We start from the raw sequence: 22,500 nt of genomic DNA, 5'->3' as shown, positions 1-22,500 counted from the left end.
CGCCCAGGCGTAACTCCTACGCCTGGTCAGGAGGAGGCGTAGAGCCTGCCTGTAACAGAGATCTCCGTGTCTTATCAGCGGAGACCTTTTTGAGTCCTTACCGTCATCGTCGTAACACAGCCAGTTCTCCGTCTTTTGAAGCATGATGTTAGATTACAATGAACTAGTTGTGTGGCTTAGCCTTCCCAAATGTTGCCGTTCATTTTTTAGAATTGAATACATAGAATTGGGAACGTTACATTCAATTTCATTCAGACTGTCTGTCTGGCTCAATCACCGCCATTTTCCCCCCGGAGCGAGGGAGGGTGGGAGGAGGGAGGGTGTAGTGATGCACATACAGTAGTAGTGGCTGATAGAGCGTAGTGGCACAGTGACGCTCCAAGCAGGTCGCGAGGTACATTTTTGCAAAATGATCCAATCAGGGTGCATTCCCTGGCAATTCACATGGACGCGCATTGCTACGACCAGCATAGTTAAGACCAGACGTAAGCCGTGTTGGTGCAACAGGCATAAATCCACTCTAAAGACTGGTCTTAACTAAGATCGACGTAGGAGTTACGACCAGGCATAGTTAAGACCACTTGGTGCAACCGGCCCCTGATGAGTTGTATTTATAGGTACACATACCGGGGACATTCAGGTGGTGTTTGATGCAAACATGTTTTCTGATCAACTTTGATATGATTTGCTTCAGTGATTTCTCATCGACAAAAATGAGAATTTAAAATAATTTCATAATGTGTAAAGTCGGTTTTATTTATTTATTCATTCATATATTTATTTATTATAAGAAACCCTCCCTTGACCCTACTGCTATTCACAACTACAGACCTGTCTCTCTTCTCTCATTCCTTCAACCCTCGAACGAGCAGCGTCCGAACAACTTTCTCTCTATCTCTCCCAAAATGACCTCCTGGACCCTCTGCAGTCCGGTTTCAAGGCCTCTCACTCCACTGAGACAGCTCTTCTTGCTGTCACAGAGGCCCTTCACACTGCTAAGGCCTCATCCCTCTCCTCTGTCCTTGTCCTCCTTGACCTGTCTGCTGCCTTCGATACAGTCAACCACCAAATCCTTCTTTCCACTCTGTCTGACCTCGGCATTTCAGGCTCTGCACTCTCCTGGTTTGCTTCCTACCTCTCGAACCGCTCATACCAGGTCTCATGGAGAGGGTCCCTCTCCAGATCCTGTCCTCTTACCACCGGTGTCCCCCAGGGCTCAGTCCTGGGCCCCTTACTTTTCCTTCTCTATATCAGATCTCTTGCCTATGTGATCTCTTCTCATGGCTTTTCTTATCACTGCTATGCTGATGACACCCAGCTTTTCCTTTCCTTCCCCCCCTCTGACACTCAAATCGAGGCTCGCATCTCTGCATGCCTCAAAGACATTGGCGACTGGATGTCTGCCCACCACCTCAAGCTCAACCTTGGTAAGACCGAGCTACTCTTCCTCCCAGGAAAAGACTGCCCTCTCGCAGATCTCTCCATCTCCATTGACAACACCACTGTACTTCCCTCCCAAACAGCTAAGAACCTTGGGGTGATCCTTGACAACCAGCTGTCTTGCTCTGCCAACATAGCTGCTACAGCACGCTCCTGTAGGTTCTCTCTCTACAACATCCGCAAAATCCGTCCCTTTCTCACAAGAGAAGCGACTCAACTCCTGGTCCAGTCTCTTGTCTCCTCCCGCCTGGACTACTGCAACGTGCTCCTGGCCGGCCTACCTGCCACCGACATCCGACCGCTTCAGCTCATTCAGAACGCTGCAGCCCGTCTGATATTCAACCAACCCAAATTCTCTCACGTCACTCCCCTCTTCCAGGAGCTCCACTGGCTTCCCATCTCGGCCCGCATCAAATTCAAGACACTGGTACTGGCCTACAGGGCAGTACACCAGTCAGCTCCCCGGTACCTGCAATCCATGGTCAGGTTCCAAACCTCTCACCGCTCCCTTCGCTCCTCCACCAGTGCAGGTCGCCTCGCCCCTCCTTCGCTACGGGGGCTCAAAAGTCGCTCATCCCGATCTCGACTCTTCTCGTCCCTGGCACCTCAATGGTGGAACGAGCTTCCACCTTCGGTCAGGACTGCTGAATCACTGACGATCTTTCGGAAAAGACTAAAGACACACCTTTTCAGGCTCCATCTGGGCCCTTCTTGATCTAACTTCGTTCTCTCTCTTTCCTTATTAAAAAAAAAAAAAAAAAAAAAAAAAAAAAACAACAACAACCTTGTACCACTAACCTAAACTTGTACCACTGTTCCTTCAGAAGTTGTAGTTGTCATAGACTGTCCTCCATAGTTGATTGTTCTATTGCTGACAAAAAAATGTGTTATTGTAAGTCGCTTTGGATAAAAGCGTCTGCCAAATGACGTAATGTAATGTAATGTAATGTATTTCTTTAGTCCTGTACTAATTTATTAATTAATTTATTTTTAAATTATTCTCATTGTTGTTGTTGTTTTTTACCAAGAGATGATTTCCAAGTTCAGTTTTGCCCACAGTCATCCTAAAGACAGCCAAAGCCAAAGCCATGAGGCATTTCAAGGCAATGCCCCAAAATGATCCAAGTCGAAATAGGAACAGTTTGAACACGTGGATCCCAATCTGTGCAAGACCCGCCTCGCTAACTGCGTAACCTTTACTCTCACAGGGACCATGTTGGAAAGAAGTGTTCACACGTTTACACGTTTATCCCTTGGATTTCGTTGTCTTTCATGTCCACAATTAAATCAATCAATCAATCAACTCAACAACTAATCCTAAAATGTCCACACTTTGGAGAATGTCCCTCATCTCTCCGGCAATGCAAGGACATTCTGGAGACACACATGGGCGCACGACTTTGCCCCCCCCCCCCCCCCCGCGCGCGCGCTGTCACTAACGTCGACTTTATAAAAAAAGGAGCTGAGAGACTCCATACGACAGATTTCAATCAACAAACACCTGATCTCCGTGGAAACGCTGCAAAACACACACCATTGTCTTTCATGACTGTCTGACTCTGCAATTTGCATATCCAATGAGCATGAAGTTCACGAAAACATACCTCATTTTGGATTTTCAAAGTCACCGTGCCATCTGGTTTTCTGTTCCGCAACACGCACACACACACACACACACACACACACACACACACACAGACACACACACACACACACCCACACACCCCACCACCACCACCACCACCCCCTGTTGTTCGCGACTCCAGTTTTTCGACTATTCATCTCATGAATATGCTAATAGTGTGTTCCTTCGCCAACCGTGTGCGATGTTTCTGAAGGAACAGATATTTCCAATAGAAAAAGGAAGTGTCTACACCTGGGCTGTTAAAAGCAAAGGGATGCGAATGTGATAAGCGAAGCGAAGGAGGATGTCAGCGCTGCTCCATCCACTGTTGCACCACACCTTTTTGTATGTCTCGCTCTGTCTCTTCCTCTCTCTCTCTCTCTCTCTCTCTCTCTCTCTCCCTCTCTCCCTCTCTCTCTCTCTCTCTCTCTCTCTCTCTCTCCCTCTCTCTCTCCCTCTCTCTCTCCCTCTCTCTCTCTCTCTCTCTCTCTAACGCAAAACTATTTGGACAACGTTCAGCAAAGCAGCTCTACTACGGATGCAAAATGACTAGACTTGAGTGACTGACTGGCATTTAAAAAACGCCTGGCTTCTCTGACCTCACTACTTCTCTTCAAGAAGAAAACAACAACCGCCCAAACTTTTGTGCCGCTGAAGACGAATCCTGATCTGCGTCTCTGAACGCAGTCGCAGTCGTTATAGTCGACCACATCACACGCATGTGGAGGTTGCAGCGTGTGTGTGTGTGTGTGTGTGTGTGTGTGTGTGAGAGAGAGAGAGAGAGAGAGAGAGAGAGAGAGAGAGAGAGAGAGCTGGTATTTAAGTCATTACTAATCCAATCTCTCTGACAGCGCACACCGTTCTCTTGGTGACAAAAACACAAAACAGCGTAATGCACTTTACCGCCGTGCAAACATGTCCCCAGATTGCCAAGGTTTCGCACAAAATGTCATGTCCATCATTTTTCACAGGAGGAAAGTTATAGTAACTTTGTTTTCTTCTTCTGCTTTCTATATTTTTGTTGTCATTTCTTTACACCCCTCCTCCTCTAATAGGCTGAATTTAAATTCTACCCTTCCCCCAACCCTTGCAGAATTATCTCCTTAACTCATTCATGGCCAGTTTAGGACTGCCAATATTTAGCACAGGCCAAAGATTTTCATAATTGTTGGTCATCTTTCAAGACCCACAGTAAATTATCTATTAGCACCAAAGTGATTTGCAATACCTCAAAATGAAGATGTACGTCTCTGGGTTCACCAGGAAAAAAAAAGTGAGCTTTTAGCATGTTCTGTACTCTACTTATAGCCCTTTATATACACCCTGTTTTCACCAAAAAGGTCTCTCTGACAAGATAAATTGCAGATATTGGCATTTTTCTAAATCACACAATCTCATGCAGAACTCGCTCTCAATTCTTTTATTTTGAACTGTATTGACATCAGACATGTAAATATTATTCATTATGACACAAATTAAAAAAAAATATATATATATATATATACACATGAAGTGCTTTTTTTTTACATTCAACAATATAGTTTACTCACTGTGAGTGAGTGTGCAGACAGACAGACAGACAGACAGACAGACAGACAGACAGACACACCGACAGACAGACAGACAGACAGACAGACAGACAGACAGACACACACACACACACACACACACACACACACACACACACACACACACACACACACACACGCACGATGCGTGATTTCTAACCCCACATAGGATAAGCAATAACCACGCCCTGTGGCGCCGGGATTGGCCAGGAGCAACACTGGAGGGCACGCAGCCCAGCGATTTCATGAACCAACTGAATAGCTCTTGAGAACGGACAGCGGGCTGCTCTGACTGCCGCTTGTTTTGTTCTGGTCCACCCGTCCTCGTCCATGTCTCCCTGTTCTATCCTCCCTGCTATTTGATCGTTCCCGTTTTCCCCTCGGCTATTCAACACGTCCTCACCGCCCTCTGATCGATCATTTCCTCATTCCTCCGATGATCAAACACATCTCTCTGGATTACTTTCTCCCGTTTTCTCCCGGCTGGCACAGAGGAAGGCGACCAGCTCGTGCAGCGCGCCGAGCGGCGTTTCAATGGCGTTTTTCCTGTCTGCACAAAGAAGCGTTTATCCGTTTTCTGATTTTCCTCCTGCTCAATTTCAAAACAACAGCTGCGGTATGTGTTTGTTCACGTGTTGTCTTAGATGCTAGGGACCTGATACTATGTCACAGGCTGGGCAAGTGTTTGAACTAGGCGCTGCACTAATAAAAACAAATACACGTCAAACACGTCTTTGGCGTGGATGGCTATTTCTGATAACACGTCAAAGACGTCTTTGGCGGTGAATGAGTTAAAGGGACACTCCGCCGAAAAACAATGCACATTTATTTTGCACGTGATCTCACACATATTTGAAAACCTTTTTGAAAACAGTTTTGCGGACATTCATTTCGTTTGACAGTTATTGAGAGTCGATTTGAGTGTGGACCAGTGATGTCATCACAAGACGACACAATGATTCAGTGCCTTCTGATGACATCGCATCAACTCTCTATAACTGTCAAAACTAAATGAATGTGCAAAACGGTTTAAAGTTTTCAGATATGTGTGAGATCATGTGCAAAATAAATCAGCGTTTATTTTGCTGTGTCCCTTTAAAGTCGAGCTGAACCCAAAAATGACTTTTCTTTTCTTTTAGTTCAAATACCTGGGTATGCAGTGCACCTATTTAATGATGTATGCAAAAGAAATCACACAAATCTAATTCCTTTAGTTTTTCACAATTTTTCACATCAAAAGTTCATTTTTCAAGATTTCATTGATAACACTAATCTACAGTTTGCTGACGTCACCTAGTACTATCAAATTTCTACCCCATTTCAACCAATCATATCACGACATGCAGCTGTCAATCAAATCTTCATTTCAGGATAATTTTCTCTTCCAAATGAAGTAGAAAATGGCACCTAGTGCCTGTCATCTGGCAGAATTCCTATCCCATAAACGAACTACTAACTTGGCCAATTGCATGAAACATTAACAAAAAACAAAAACTATAATCTCTAAGAATGCAAAGAAATGTAATTGGCTCGTTAAAAACGCGCATTCCAGGAATATCGTATTTACAGAAATAGCATAAAAGGCGCGCGCTTGAGAGCATGGTTGTCAGGGGTCTCCCCTCGGAGATTTCAGGCGGGCGGGCAGCACCCATGCATCGGATTGTCCGCTCGCTCCGCACGAAGCAAGTGGCTGCCTGGTACTCCGCGGATCCCACTCGCGTAGCACGACAACACGCTGAATCCCACTCGATTTGGGGGTGGAACACGCCATGATTGACCAATGCCAAAGCCAGTCGACAGAATTGTCAAATCAAATCATCGACACGTATATGGTCCGCCTCTCAATTTGTTTTCAGTCTCCGACGCTCGTGCTGTTGCATTCGCCTCCGGTTCACTTCGACTTTAAGAGGCCCATCTGATTTCATAAGTGAAGCCGAATGCGTCCTGAGTTGTTAGAATGCCGTTATGTCATCATTGATTCTCCGGGTGTTGTTACTCTGAAAAGGTCTGCAGGAGTTGTTCGGCATGAAGCAATAATTCCATTTACTGCCGTTTTCAACATGGGGGTTATCTGGCACTTAACCGCCATTAAAACCATCTGGCAACTTGAAAGTGGTGTTTGCTCGGGCTTGTGGGACGTAGGGGTTGAAATATTATATTAGTGGACTCTAAGCTCCAAATAGAATAACAAATTCTCATATTCCTCATTTTGGTTTTTGGCAAAAGTGATACCCAAAATCCACCAAGTGTAACACTCCTCTCCCTGTGTGTGTGGCAACTTCTGACCAAATACTCTATCTATATAGATGACACCAGAAACGTTGCTCTAGCTTTAAAACAGGCCGCTACAGCAATTTGATGGGGTACATCACCCAAATATGTCATATTAATCAGATTAGTAATGTTGCATGTGCGATGTGCATCCTGGATATAGTTTGTTACAATAGTGTTAGCTCAAATGCGTTAAACGTTAAACAGTATGTGGATGGACAATGCTAACGCTAAAGCGCCATGTTCTGGGATGTACAGTAAAATAAAAACACAGATTTGGGTGGTCTAACCTAACCAAAAATGTCCGCCTTGTAAAAAAAAAAAAATGGGGGAAATTGACCCAGGGGCCACCAGTTGCCCACCCCTGACTTAAACGGACATTTCAATAGACCCTTCTCACGGGGGCCATTTTGTGTCGAAAAGGCAGAATAAACACAGGTGCAAGCAAAACACTAATGAGGGTTTCCAAATTCCAATCGTGGAAGTTTGAATCCCTCATTAGTGTTTTGCTTGCACCTGTGTTTACCCTGCCTTTTCGACACAAAATGGCCCCCGTGAAAAGGGTCTATTGACATCAACTTCTTGGCGCTTGACTTGTGCGTGAACAAGAGGATCTCTAACATTTACCGATGATTACCATTTGAGTAGCGCGACATCGGCACATGCAGATGCAGTAAAAGTTGGATTTGAAAGCTGGAAAAAGTTGGAAAAACCAGTGACTGTGGTCTGAGTATGACTTGAATGTTATGATATTTTTCAGCGACATTGGAATCGATGGCATCATTGATCAAAACATTTCCAAACTTCATTCCTGACACAACGGAAGCTTTGGATCCCCGCCGACACATGACATCATGAAACCGGCTTCATCAAAACAGCGTATATCATGTGCTGTATAACAGCACCATATCACCCGCAGCAGCAGCAGCACCCGTCTTCCCTCTCTGTTTGTGCTTGTGCGTTTCCTTGTAGCGGGTGCTGCAGATCCCGCTAGCCTCTACACAAGCACCAGCACACTGGAGGCAACAATAGTGCTTGATTTACAAGCAGGCAGCTGTGTCCGTCGCCAGCTGTTCCCCACACACGGCTGCAGCCCCCCCCCCGCCCCCCCGGCCCGGCCGCTCACCGCAGGGACCCCGCAACCAGCCGCCGCAGAGAACGCTAGCAACAGCCAACCAACGTACACGAATCCCTCCACCGGCTAAATAGGCCCAATTAACTTGTGCGCCAAGAGCGCCCCCTGCAATCGCACTTTCCAGAAGAAGAAGAGGCCTGCAAATCTACAGTGTGGAATCTCTCTCTCTCTCTCTCTCTCTCTCTCTCTCTCACCTTTTCTCTTTCTCCAGCCTCTTCTCTCTCTCTTCTCTCTCTCTCGTTCTCTCTCTCTCTTCTCTCTCTCTCTCTCATTCTCTCTCTCGTTCTCTCTCCCTCGTTCTCTCTCTTCTCTCTCTCTCGTTCTCTCTCTCTCTCGTTCTCTCTCTCTCTCTCTCTTTGGAGACTTGTGAAATGTGCTGAATGCTCCGGTTATGCGAGATGAAGAGATTGATTAGACTAATCAAGTCATCAATGTACCAATTAAGCCATCGTATTGTTTCATCGACTGAATAGGGCCGAGTTACAGAAGAGGCCCCCTGCCTTAATAAACTCACTCCAAAAGTTTGGACTCTTAATTGCAGTGTTGGGCAAGTTACTTTCAAAATGTCTACATATTACTAGTTACTTTCAATTGAAAGTAATAAGTTACTTTACAACATTACTGTCTGTGTAGAGTAACTCATTACTTATTACACTACTTTTGCATTACTTTCACCAAAATAACTGCAGTAGCAGAATGACATCGGCGCCCCGGAACCATCCCGAAAAATAATTTAAACCGTCTTGAAGTCAGTGTAAACCATCCAAAATTCTAAATGTTATCCTTTCCCTTTGTTACTGTCATCTATAGTGGTTATTTGCATAAAAACACACAGTTTGATTAGGAAATGATTTAAATATGTGCTTTGATTAAAAAAAAAAGTAACTCAATTTGTAACTTGAGTTACTTGACAAAGTAACTGGTATAATATTAGTATAATATTACTGAAATCCTGTAAGTAATAAGTTATACTACTGAGTTGCTGCTAAAAGTAATATATTACATGTAATGTGTTACTTTTGTAATGAGTTACACCCAACACTGCTTAATTGTGCCTCACACACCCATATGTATTTTGCATTGCACTCCTCCAGACTGTCCCTGATGTCCCCCCCTCAACGTTTAATCGACATGGCACAGCCCACCCCAGCTCGCTCTGCATTCAAACAGCAGGCTGTGCTCTCCCTCCCTGCCTGCCTGCCTCCCTCCCTCCCTCTCTCCCTCCCTCCCTCCCTGCCTGCCTGCCTCCCTCCCTCTCTCTCTATCTCTCCCTCCCTCTGCTCCCCCCTCTCTCTCTCTCTCTCCCTCCCTGCCTGCCTGCCTGCCTCCCTCCCTCCCTCTCTCCCTCCCTCCCTCCCTCCCTCCCTCCCTCTCTCTCTCTCTCTCCCTCCCTCCCTCCGCTCCCCCCTCTTCTGTCTATCTCGCCTTCAGACTAAAATATCTGCGATGAAGACATCTGCTGGGCAGCTTGTCAAGAGGGGCTGGGAATGGAAATGGAGAAACTGCAGGGATCTGAATGATCCGTCGGTGCCAGAATTACAGCCCGGCCCACTTCATTACCGGGAGGAATGGACAGATATGGCTGAAGAGATGAAGAGGAGGAATGGACAGATATGGCTGAAGAGATGAAGAGGAGGAATGGACAGATATGGCTGAAGAGATGAAGAGGAGGAATGGACAGATATGGCTGAAGAGATGAAGAGGAGGAATGGACAGATATGGCTGAAGAGATGAAGAGGAGGAATGGACAGATATGGCTGAAGAGATGAAGAGGAGGAATGGACAGATATGGCCAGGGGCGGAGCGACCCTATCAGCCCAGAGGGGGCAAAGCTCTTAGGGGGGCCCCATCAAAAAAAAAAAAAAAAAATTTTTTTTTTTTTTTTTGAAGGCCAGGCCAGGCCGCAGGGCCGGTTCCAGAACAAGATGACTAGGGGTGCATCCTAGATAGGAAGGGGTGCAGATGCCCGGCCGAAGGCCGGGCCCACTCTTTGACATGTTATTTTACTAAAAATAATGCATTTGACCATCATTTCAAGTAGAATGATACCACCCAAGCAAGAATATTTCAAGTGTTTCAAGTGCTTTACTGAAATATTTGGACCATATAATGATAATACAATTATCTCAACCTTAAAAGGTTACATATAGGTGCCAAAAAGCCATAAAATCACATCAAAGAACAAAGAAAAACAACAACTATAATTCAAGTTTAAACAGTAAGTGTGCAGCTGTAGCATTTATTAAAAAAAAATTTTTTTTTTTTACTTTTCAACTGAGCATGCAGACAAATAAGGGTGCAATGCATGCTTTTGCACCCCCGTAGAACCGGGCCTGCCAGGCCGCGAAGAAAAATGTGCCTTTTTTGCATGTTTGAATCGGTTTTAGCCATATTTAGTGGAATATCTCATTTTAAACACACCAATGTTATTGTCTATTGATTGAATTCCTCTCAGACTCACACCACTGACTTTATTAAATAAAGTCATTTTAAGTCACAACTGTAAAATAGCTGATAGCCCCTATATCCAAAAACACAATTTGTCACTCATTGAGCCAAGTAATATTATGTCCAAGAAAGACTACAGTGAAGCCACTTTACAGACAAGCTTGTTCTGAAGAAGAAAAATAAAAACACAGGTTGCCAGCCAGGTGGCCTGGCCTGCAAAAAAAAAAAAAAAATGTTTTTTTTTTTTTTTTTTGGTGGGCCTCCCTGACGAGTGGGCCCGTGGCGGCCGCACCCTCTGCCCCGGCGTACGCTCCGCTACTGGATATGGCTGAAGATGAAGAGGGGAGAAAAGACAACAGCATACCCAGCATGCGTTTCTGCTCAAAGCAACAGAGCTGTTTATTCCTTTAGGGAGTTGCAGACGGATCGGAAGACGAACAAACACACTCCGCATATTAGAATAAGACAAATTGCCGAAATAAATTTCATGCAATTCACTTAGAAATATAAATAATGTTGACATTCTTCAACAGGCAATTTTTCTTTTTTTACATACACCATACAGACAATTTGGTTTTTCTTATTAAAAGCATGACCATAGCTTGGCATGTAATGTATATGCATATATATATGCATATATATATATATATATATATACATACACACACACACACACACACACACACACACACACACACACACACACACACACACACACACACACACACACACACACACACACACAATACGCCACCCCTGTCTCTGGGAGCTGTGAGTTGGAGTTGCAGGGAGGAGTGGAGCAGCACTGATGAGGGAAAGACCAAAACTAATCAGAAATTAGGGGAGCCATTTCCCTGCTGCCACTCACCCTCTCAGACAGTAACTGCCTCTCTGCACCTCCCCAATCAGCTGGAGTCAACTGTGTAAACCTGTCTCTCTCTCTGCACCTCCCTGATCAGCTGGAGTCAACTGTGTAAACCTGTCTCTCTCTCTGCACCTCCCTGATCAGCTGGAGTCAACTGTGTAAACCTGTCTCTCTCTCTACACCTCCCTGATCAGCTGGAGTCAACTGTGTAAACCTGTCTCTCTGCACCTCCCCTGATCAGCTGGAGTCAACTGTGTAAACCTGTCTCTCTCTCTGCACCTCCCGATCAGCTGGAGTCAACTGTGTAAACCTGTCTCTCTGTCTGCACCTCCCTGATCAGCTGGAGTCAACTGTGTAAACCTGTCTCTCTGTCTGCACCTCCCTGATCAGCTGGAGTCAACTGTGTAAACCTGTCTCTCTCTCTGCACCTCCCCAATCAGCTGGAGTCAACTGTGTAAACCTGTCTCTCTCTCTGCACCTCCCCGATCAGCTGGAGTCAACTGTGTAAACCTGTCTCTCTCTCTGCACCTCCCTGATCAGCTGGAGTCAACTGTGTAAACCTGTCTCTCTCTCTGCACCTCCCTGATCAGCTGGAGTCAACTGTGTAAACCGGATATGGAGCTGAGCTCAGCAAACAAAGAGCTGCCACGGCGGAGAATAAAGCAGATCAACCTTGATTTCCGTGCAAACAAAACAACAACAAGGAATATTGTTTTTATTTTTTCAATTCCCAATGCACAGTATACTACTCCCAGTAGCATCTGTGAAAAAATAAACAAAAAACAAAGAATGACAGTATTTTATTTATTTAATTTGATCCGCATGGCGATCCCCTGTGCCACCGCTACCGAGCGCATTAGCCGAAATTGCTCGCCAAATTAATTTACGGCTCACTCTGAATGTAGCTCCCGTGCGTCAGCGGAGGAGGCACAGAAGCCTGTCGGAGGAGTTGATCTCCAGACGGAGGAAGCTGACGCCGGAGACGCTGAAGGAGAGACGCAGTCCTTTTATTAAGCCCCGAGCGTCGCGCTATGAATTATTAAGAGCATGGGTGTATCTATAGACCATCAAACCATTAGCCTGGGAGGGAACGGCATCCAGGAGTACACTCAAAAATACACCCCGCCCCCCCGACACACGCACACACACACACACACACACACACACACACACACACACACACCCCACACACACACACACACACACACAAAATCCCGGCAGCGTTTCCTCATGATTGAAGAAGTTGGTATGCATGGAGTTTAAAGCCAACCCCTCTGAATTTTTCAACAGCTGCAGCTACCGTCAAAGCGCCAGTAACGCGCTAAAGTCAAACCTGTACGGCTCATCATAATGGATGAAATAACAAAGGTGTTTATCGCCGGGCTGAAATATTACCGGAGGGGAGGGACAGCACTCCCTCCACTCATACTGCCGTTATGTCTTATCCCAGCACGCCGCCGCGCCGCGCGTGGCGGGGCAAAACCACGCGCCGCGACAAAGTGTGCGACCGATGATGGGGCCTCCCGACTGTAGAGGGCGCTGCAGCATCCCTCCCACGGCAGGAGTGGCCTCCTCTGTGTAAAGAGGAGGTCACTCACGCAGCATGGGCATACAGAGAGGCAAAGTGAACGTCACTTCCTGCTTCGGCACTGGACCAAGCAAGTTTTTCCTACGCCATTTATTTTCCCATAGACATTTCGTCAAATAATGCTTATAAAAAATAGTTTTACTTGGTCAAACCAAACGGTTCTGCTATATTTAGGATCGGGAGAGACCATAGAACATTTCACTCAGACCAAAAAAAAACAATATCGAAACAATATTTTCTTTAAACCCGATTTCTTTTTTTACGTTTCGGTCCGAGTGAAATGTTACACGATCTCTCCTGTTTCTAAATATATCTGAACCGTTTGGTTTGAACAAGTAAAACGACTTTTTATATGCATTTTACACGAAATGTCTATGGGAAAATAAATGGCGGATGAAAATCTCTGGTACAGTGCTGAAGCAGGAAGTGACGTTCCACTTTGGACACTCACAGTGAACATGAAAAATGCAAAAGGAGGTTGTGGCCGCTGCACAGAAGCCCCCCCCATGCTCAAGGTGTGTTAGGCCCTACACAATTCAATTCAATTCAATTCAATTCAATTCAAAAAACTTTATTAGTCCCACAAGGGGCAATTTAAGGCATGAATACTGCAAACAAGCTGTACTTTGTACACATCCAAAAACAATACAAGAAACAAGACAACATGACACTGATAAAGCAAGGATCCCTGATTACAATGTATCCAACAGCACAAAGGAATATAGGTGACAGATCAATATAAATTAAATTCAGTCAATACAATCCAAGTGCATATTAGACTTGTTCAAGGGTTCAAATCAAAAGGTCAAGGTACAGACTTAGTCTAGATAAACTGACCATTTCTTGTACTGTGGCTGTTCACCAGTCGAACGGCCTCTGGAACAAAACCAAACTTCCTTCTGTTTGTTTTGCAGGCAGGCTGTCTAAAGCGCTTTCCTGATGGCATTAAGTCAAAACAGACATGAAGGACATGTGTGGAGTCATTGATTATCTTGGGCACTTTCTTGAGCACTGTTACATGTAGGACATTGGGCTTTATCACAGGTAAGCGGCACGCTGTTACGCCCCACCGCCACTTCCATCCCCCGTCCCCATGCAGCTTCCCGATCGCCTCCTTCCCGAGGGCGGGGAGGGGGGATGGGGGTGGTGCATCCGAAGCCCGGCTCTCCTCTTCTCCTAATTACCCGTGGGTTCCAGGAACACTCCAGCTGTTTGGAGAAGTGTAGGTTCCACTGTAGGAGGCAGAGTTTGGAAGGGGAAACCGAAGCCTGATTAAAAGTTGTGTAAACGGCCTTGGAAGACAACGAGGAGTGAGGAAGTTTTTCGGAGGTAGCGTGTGTGCGAACACCAGTTAATGCTCAGAGTACCATCTGTCGGGTTAGGCTTAGAAACGCAGGCGCACCCTGATTCATCGGTTCTATATCGAACCTTTAAGGGCTCTATAGCTTGGTACGTATTTGGAACCCTCAAATGGGTCTATGTAGAACCATTCCAGATGGTTCATTTAAAAGAACCCCTGGGGTTCTATATATAACCATGTTGGGGTTCTATATAGAACCACTTTGTAAACATTATAGAAAGATTGCGGGGTTCTACATAGAACCACTTTTTTTGTAACATTATAGAACCATTTTTGGGGTTCTATATATGACCAATTTTTAAACATTATAGAACCATTTGGGGGTTCTATATAGAACCACTTTTTAAACATAGAACCCTTTGGGGTCCACCAATCAGTCGACACCTTAAGAAGAAGAAGGGTTGTTTGAAGGGTTCTTTGTTGTCTTACAGAAATTGTATAGAACCTTTTTAGACATGGGGTTCTTTGGTAAATTATATAGAACCTTAAGTTCTATAAAGAACCCTAATGCACCTTATTTTCTAAGAGTGAGTGGGGTTTTTTTTTTCTGTCTTTTTCTTGTTTTTTCGTTTTTCGACCCTGGCCTTGACTTGGCCCTTGCTTCAGTTGCACGCTCGGCGCTGGGTCTTCTTAGGACCTGCTTTCCATCTGACAGGAACTCTCAGAGGAGAAGCGATGATCCCGAGAGCATCTGAACGACAGATCCATCGAGCGTTTTCACTGGACTGTTTGCGGTGTAACGGATTAAACGATTGGCAGTTTGACAGCTGACAGACTGACATTGATTGATCGATCGGCGCTTAACTGGAAGGGACCTCTGACAAAACAGGCGGTTTAAAAGGCTCACAAACACATTGATGGATTGATTAGCCTTGCAGGGAGGAGGGGGGGGGGAGCCTTGCAGGAGGGGGGAGGTTTGCAGGGAGGAGGAGCTTTGCAGAGAGGGGGGGGGAGGAGCCTTGCAGGGGGGGGGGGGGGGTTTGCAAAGCTGCATCCACACTCACCGTCACGTCCGCGGCGGTCCAGCGTGGCCTTGGCGGAGGCGGGGGAGACGTAGAGGAAGCCGTCCATGAAGAGAGGCGCGTCGGACAGCGAGATGCTCTCTGACCACTGCTCCAGTTTGGGGAAATCTGCAAGGGGGGGGGGGGGGGGGGGGGGGTGCATAGAAGAGTTGATGTGTAACGGCCGGTTCACACACACGCCTACGCCTACGCCTACGCCTATGCCTACGCCTATGCCTATGCATATAGGCATTGCTTCATGCACGCCTGGCGCCTATTTTCGTTCACACAGGACGCCACGCTCTGCGCTACGCTGAACACATGAGCAGCGTTTTTTTTACACTTTTCAGATCTGATTTATAGCATGGGTGAGTCCTCTTTTTTATTGTAATGTGCAAGTGAGGATGTCTGTCTATTTCTTGGCCGGCTGTAATTGTTATTTTCCCTCGGGTAATCATGTGACTATGAGTCATCAACACCATGAGTGATACATGCATTGAGACAGGGGGGGTATATATACATCTGACAGAAAAGACGTTAATAGAGGAACACATGAAGGACAGCTCTCCAACTATGCACTCGTTAATTCGCGCTCCACCCTCCCTTTTCTGCTCCACCCTCCCTTTTGGGCAAACTCGGTAGAAAATATGGCCCAAGTCCACCAGAAACAACAGCCAGCTTGACAGTTCAGCGCGCCTAGAGCTGAAAAATAGAACAGACGCCTAAACGATAAATGCAGCGCAGCGTAGGCACAGCGCGAGCGTGCTTCAGCACAGCGTGGCAGCGGTATGTGTGAACGCTCTCGTCTGTTAACAAGGACGCCTAAATTTTAGGCGTTGCTTTAAGCGTCGCTCTAGGCGTGTGTGTGAACGTGGCGTAAGACTATATTCAGAGAAGTCTTTGGTCACAAGTCCAAGCCAAGTCTCAAGTCTTTGAGGGTCAAGTCCAAGTCAAGTCTCTGAGGGGCAAGTCCAAGTCAAGTCTCAAGTCTTTGAGGGGCAAGTCCAAGTCAAGTCTCTGAGGGGCAAGTCCAAGTCAAGTCTCAAGTCTTTGAGGGGCAAGTCCAAGTCAAGTCTCAAGTCGTTGAGGGGGAAGTCCAAGTCAAGTCTCAAGTATTTGAGGGGCAAGTCCAAGTCAAGTCTCAAGTCTTTGAGGGGGAAGTCCAAGTCAAGTCTCAAGTATTTGAGGAGGGACAAGTCCAAGTCAAGTCTCAAGTCTTTGAGGGGCAAGTCCAAGTCAAGTCAAGTCTCTGAGGGGCAAGTCCAAGTCAAGTCTCTGAGGGGCAAGTCCAAGTCAAGTCTCAAGTCTTTGAGGGGGAAGTCCAAGTCAAGTCTCAAGTCTCTGAGGGGGAAGTCCAAGTCAAGTCTCAAGTCTTTGAGGGGGAAGTCCAAGTCAAGTCTCAAGTCTCTGAGGGGGAAGTCCAAGTCAAGTCTCAAGTCTTTGAGGGGGAAGTCCAAGTCAAGTCTCAAGTCTTTGAGGGGGAAGTCCAAGTCAAGTCTCAAGTCTTTGGGGGGGAAGTCCAAGTCAAGTCTCAAGTCTTTGAGGGGGAAGTCCAAGTCAAGTCTCAAGTCTCTGAGGGGGAAGTCCAAGTCAAGTCTCAAGTCTTTGAGGGGCAAGTCCAAGTCAAGTCTCAAGTCTTTGAGCGGCAAGTCCAAGTCAAGTCTCAAGTCTTTGAGGGGCAAGTCCAAATCAAGTCTCAAGTCTTTGAGGGGGAAGTCCAAGTCAAGTCTCTATGGATGAGCTGCTGCATGCTATCCGGTCTGCTTAGAAGACTGCATAGCTAAAACCAGAGCCGTATAATAGAAGAGTTCCGACATCTCCATTCCATCCATTTGAGGGGCAAGTCCAAGTCAAGTCTCAAGTCTTTGAGGGGGAAGTCCAAGTCAAGTCTCAAGTATTTGAGGGGCAAGTCCAAGTCAAGTCTCAAGTCTTTGAGGGGGAAGTCCAAGTCAAGTCTCAAGTCTTTGAGGGGGAAGTCCAAGTCAAGTCTCTATGGATGAGCTGCTGCATGCTATCCGGTCTGCTTAGAAGACTGCATAGCTAAAACCAGAGCCGTATAATAGAAGAGTTCCGACATCTCCATTCACTTCAATGGACCAGTTTTTTTCCAGGAAGTAGAAAGTGGAACTCTTCAGTAAAAAAAGCAGCACTGTCGAGTTGCATCAAAATAGACAGTGTTGTACTTTGAAACGGTTTTTCATCCCTTGAAATGAATCAAATTGTACATTATCGGCTTTATTTTAGCATGCAAAAGTAGCGCGAGACCCATTCCTGGCTGTTCATTGGCTAATGATTCTTGCATTTTGGTCCTCCGCTGACGCCACTCTCTTACTAGAGGACACTAGCTAAAACTAAGGAATTCAAAGCATGAACTGTATTATCCTCACTCCTTATCTATTAGAAGACAGTAGCAGCAATGATTAGAGATGACATTAGTAGACATTTCCTTCATGTTAATGCACCCAAAAAATAAAAAATAAAGAAAAATAAAGATTGTTCACAAAAGTCCCAAACCTTCAAGTCCAAGTCAAGTCTCAAGTCTTTGAGGACGAGTCTCAAGTCAAGTCTCAAGTCACTGTGTGTGTGTGTGACTTAAGTGCGACTCAAGTCCAAGTCTCAAGTCCAAGTCCCCATCTCTGCTATATGTGACATGTGACCCGGTCTGGTGAAAGAGTAACAAGCAGGAAACCGTGAAATCGCACAAATCAAGTTAAAAACGTTGTTTAAAAACAAGATTTTCATTTTTGCTTTTCATATTATGCACATTTAGATGTTGAACAAACACACTCAATAATAAAAGACCGTTTTATGATCACTAAATACTTACTAAATACAAACTAAGCTTGTTCAGGGCAAACCAAGCCTGTTCACTAACTTTCAGGGCGATTCTCTCTCTGAATGTTGCTTTAGTTACTAAAGTTTAGTACGAACATTCAAATAAGAATATCTTCAACTATTTTCAGATTTGAGTATGACACAACATTTGAAAGCTTACAATCTGCAGTTTCATCATCTGTAAAATGAGTGAAAAATGACCTTAGCCTACATGTTATCTAAAACACTAGTCCCTCTCATATATGATGTTCAGCTTTAAAACATGCTATTTCAAAACTTAAACATACAATAACTTAACATCCAACTGCCACACACTATCCAACAGTAATGGGAGACAAATGCACCGAAAAGGAATGAGTCAATGTTGAACTTTCATGACTTTAGTAATAAATGCATATTTCAGAAAAACAAAGACACATTTTAATACTGTTCAATAATAGAACTGCAGCCGGGCTATGCCAGTGGGCTTAGAGATACTGTTAAAAGAAAAAATCCTTATTCAGCACTTTAAATACACTTCTCTCATATTTCTATCAGCTCACCTAAAAGTTAGGCTGAATGACCGCCTGCGTTTTTACCACTGAGTTCACCGGCGATGTGTGTGTGTGTGTGTGTGTGTGTGTGTGTGTGTTGGTAAAACATATTTGAATGTGTAAAGCTGTGTTCACACCGAGATATTTATTTTTCGCTCTGTCGCTTGATTCAACCATTTGGAATCGCTCTGTCGCTGTGATTAAATCGCTCGTCAACAGGCACACGAATTGACGGACATCTGGGGGCTATAACGTTACGCAATGTCGTGAATGATGTTTGTCCACTACGAGCCACCGTCGTTGTTTACAAGCTAAGCCTATCAGCGTGCTCCTAACATGAGTTCTATACCGGTAGTACAGACTTCACTTCATGTCAGCTGTCAGCCTGTCAATCAGCTGTCAATGCGGTTTGTTGCCACACAATAAACCAGCGGTTTGTTCCAAGGCAGTGTGATCCTTGACTCACTCTCACACGGCAGCCAATCAGCGTTGAACAGCGAGCGACTGATGCCAGCGTAATTTCGCTCGAGTTGGGATAATTCATCTCGGGCGACGAGCGTATTTTCGCCCTATCGCTCTGTCTCTGTCGCTCGGACGCCCAGCGATTTTTCTCCGGGGGCGAATATACGCTCAATCGCTCGTTTGCATTGACTTTGTATGTAAACTCGATGCCAGCGAAAAACCTTTAATAGGTCGGTGTGAACGCAGCTTGAGAGAGAATATGACGTTACTGTAGGAATACGGTTCTACTATGCAGAGAAACAGTCAAACTACGGTAATAATAAAAAAAAATTGTTAAAAGTCGATTCATTGAACAACTTTTAAATGTCTCTGTGCCAATGCCAATTGGTGTTGTAATGCTTTTTGGAGACAGCTCAAGAACCCAGATGTTACTGTAGCTCTGGGGACTCTCTCTTTCTCCATGATCCATTTTGAAGCATATGCCATCTCACACACTCCGACGATCTATTTAGTCGTGACTTCCCCACCTGGCCGTTCTCGAGCGAGGAGGAGTTGTGTGGGGGAAGTCGAGAAGCGGAAAACTCCCCGGATCTGTGTGAAATGTCCCCCTATCTGTCTCATCGTGTCCCCCTATCTGTCTCCTCGTGTCCCCCTATCTGTCTCATCGTGTCCCCCTATCTGTCTCATCGTGTCCCCCAATCTGTCTCATCGTGTCCCCCTATCTGTCTCATTGTGTCCCCCAATCTGTCTCATTGTGTCCCCCTATCTGTCTCATCGTGTCCCCCTATCTGTCTCATCGTGTCCCCCTATCTGTCTCATCGTTTCATTTTCCCCTCTCTTTCTTTCGGCGCGCTCTCTCTCTCTCTCTGGCTCCTGCTTCTTTCTCGCCACTTTTAACCCATTGATACCTGATGCAGCATTTGTGTGCGTATCCCTTTAAGACCGCGACCCGCGTTAACGCGCTTCGCGGTCTTAAAGGGATACGCACACAAATGAGGGATATACCGTAAATTCCGGACTATAAGCCGCGGCTTTTTCCCCGTTTTTTGGCCCCTGCGGCTTATATAACGGTGCGTCTTATCTATGGATTTTTTCAGGAAAAAAAAAAAAAAAAAAAAAATCTCTCTTTTTTAGCACTCTTTCTAACTATAAATCCACTTCTGTTTTAATTTCCTCTCTTGCCCTCTTTTCACCACACCGCGGACACTGTGTGCACTGTAAAAATAAACAACGGTGGTGTTGTGTTATGTTGTTTTGTTGAAATGTTACGGTAATACGGTAAATGGGAGCTTCCTCAAACAGCCATCTCTTTCCCGACAATCCCCTCTGTGCGTGACCACTTACATATGGTAATTACGGTAAGCAAACGGCCACAAGCCCATCAACTCCCTCCCCCGACTACCAGGAGAAAATCACAAACTTCGGCGAATTCACACAAAGGAAGATCAAGGAATATTCCATCGAACCGGAGCAGATCATAAATATGGATGAAGTGCCTTTGACGTTCGACCTGCCACTCACTCGGACTGTTAACAAGAAGCGCCCTGGAGGATTCTTTCACCAAAAAAAAGCTTTGCTCGTTCTCGACAGCATGAGAACGAGCAGTAGATGATCATGAGGTGGTTTTTCAGACGTGTCGATATAGCAGTTTATCGCAAAAGTGTAATGGAAACACATTTTTCGCATTTGCACGTCATGTGACCCATATTATCCCTTGGAAAAGGAGCGGAAAATAAGTTTGGTAAGTAAGGTTCGATAGCCGTGTCAAAACCTCCGCAGCAAGTGGAAAACTTTGAAGCAACGCTACCTAGCAGAAAGACGAGTGTTGTGCAAAAGCGTAGCCGGGCAAATTAGATAATGTTTAATGGCAGAAATCGGTCCATGGTGACAGCAGGCTGCCTGTGTGCGCGCATTTGGCACAGCGGCGAGATGAGAGGATGAAAAGCACACACTGGTGCGGTGGTGCTGTCTGAAGTGAATACAGTGACTGTGAGTAGGCTAATACATTGCACACGTTTCAGGTGCAATTATAGAACCAAATCAGCCTTTTCCCCCCTCCATCTCTAAATCGGACCAGTTGTAGGCTATTAGGCTACCTTTTTTCCTCTGCCTGTCGCGCTGACTGCATTCACGCAGCCAGCAACATTTTGCGACTCATTTTCTTTTGAATTGATAATCAGGCTCGTTTATATGCATTGTAACTTCATGTTGGGATTTCCATTGACCATTGGTTGGATTTGAGCATGCAGGGGACGGGATATGGGGCAGATCCCCGTGCGTAATCACTGTGGCAGCTGCTGCAACGGGGAATCACTCAAACGCAACTTCAATGGAAACGCCTACAAGTCGCAATTGTACATTGTCGAAGTTGTAGAAATATCGCAATTCTTTTGCGAAAAACTGTAATGGAAACACAGCTATAGATGAAGAGGAGTTCGTTGGTTTTGAGTGACAATGAAGGAGAGAGGAGAGTGGTTGACGAAGCCACCCTGAACCTGTTCGTTTCCGACACTGAAGATGAGGACTTTGGTGGTTTCAGTACGCAGGAAGAAGAGGAAGACGAGCATTAGTGACTTGACTTCTCTGGTTACAGGTTTGCTGCACATATAGCCTATTGTTGTGTGATTTTGTCTGGGGATTAGTGACCTGACTTTTGTTTTGTTTTGTTGAAATGTTAATAAATGGGAGCTTCCCCAAACAGCCATCGCTTTCCCGACATTCCTCTCTGTGCACGAACCCTTTCATATGGTAATTAAACATCAAAACACCCGCGGCTTATAGACCGGTGCGGCTTATAGAAGAAAAAAATAGTCAATTTTGGTCCCGCGGCTTATACACCGGTGCGTCTTATAGTCCGGAATTTACGGTACACGCAAATGCTGCATCAGGTATCAATGGGTTAAGAGCACCCCCCCCCCCCCCACCTTATCCTTCTCAAATTCAATTAGCTTCAATGGGGTTCAATTTTCTGCCAGAGCCTGGGCAATATCTCCGAGATGTTATCTTCAGTACCTCCAGCTCTCTCATCAGGCAAGGTCAAAGGTCAAATCAGTTGAATTGAAAGCAGTTTTAATTTGAAGCGACGCGTGTCCCGGCAGCACCTCATCTCAGGGGCACATATCATTCCCCACAAAAACACAATCAGTTATTTCGACAAGACTGCCTATGATTCCTAATGTGCTTGTAACTTGTTTATGAACTCATGTCCAAATCCTTCATTATGTTAACACGCAGCTTAACCATCTCCCAATTGCACCAATAAACTGTTATGCTAATGAAACAAAATAGATGGCTCTGATCACATCGAGGCGCCTAAAATTAAGACGTCTGTTCCCGAATGAGATTATCCGACAAATTCGAAGCCTGCTCT

General features: G+C 45.5%; 1 protein-coding gene across 1 annotated transcript in view; it reads right to left on the bottom strand.

Moving 5' to 3' along the window:
* The window catches only part of arap2 (ArfGAP with RhoGAP domain, ankyrin repeat and PH domain 2), a gene marked incomplete at both ends in the record, with an annotated part of 247,365 nt that overhangs the window by 81,214 nt on the left and 143,651 nt on the right, over positions 1-22,500 (bottom strand). The window contains one exon of the mRNA XM_083640202.1: positions 15,304-15,429. Coding sequence (XP_083496328.1) covers positions 15,304-15,429 — 126 coding nt within the window. The remainder of the gene's footprint in view (positions 1-15,303; positions 15,430-22,500) is intronic.

The sequence above is a fragment of the Poromitra crassiceps genome (genome assembly GCF_964638095.1).
Source record: "Poromitra crassiceps genome assembly, chromosome: 7".
In the NCBI taxonomy this organism is placed as follows: domain Eukaryota; kingdom Metazoa; phylum Chordata; class Actinopteri; order Beryciformes; family Melamphaidae; genus Poromitra; species Poromitra crassiceps.
Note: the sequence above shows the minus strand (reverse complement) of the source record. Positions and strands in the feature narration are given on the sequence as shown.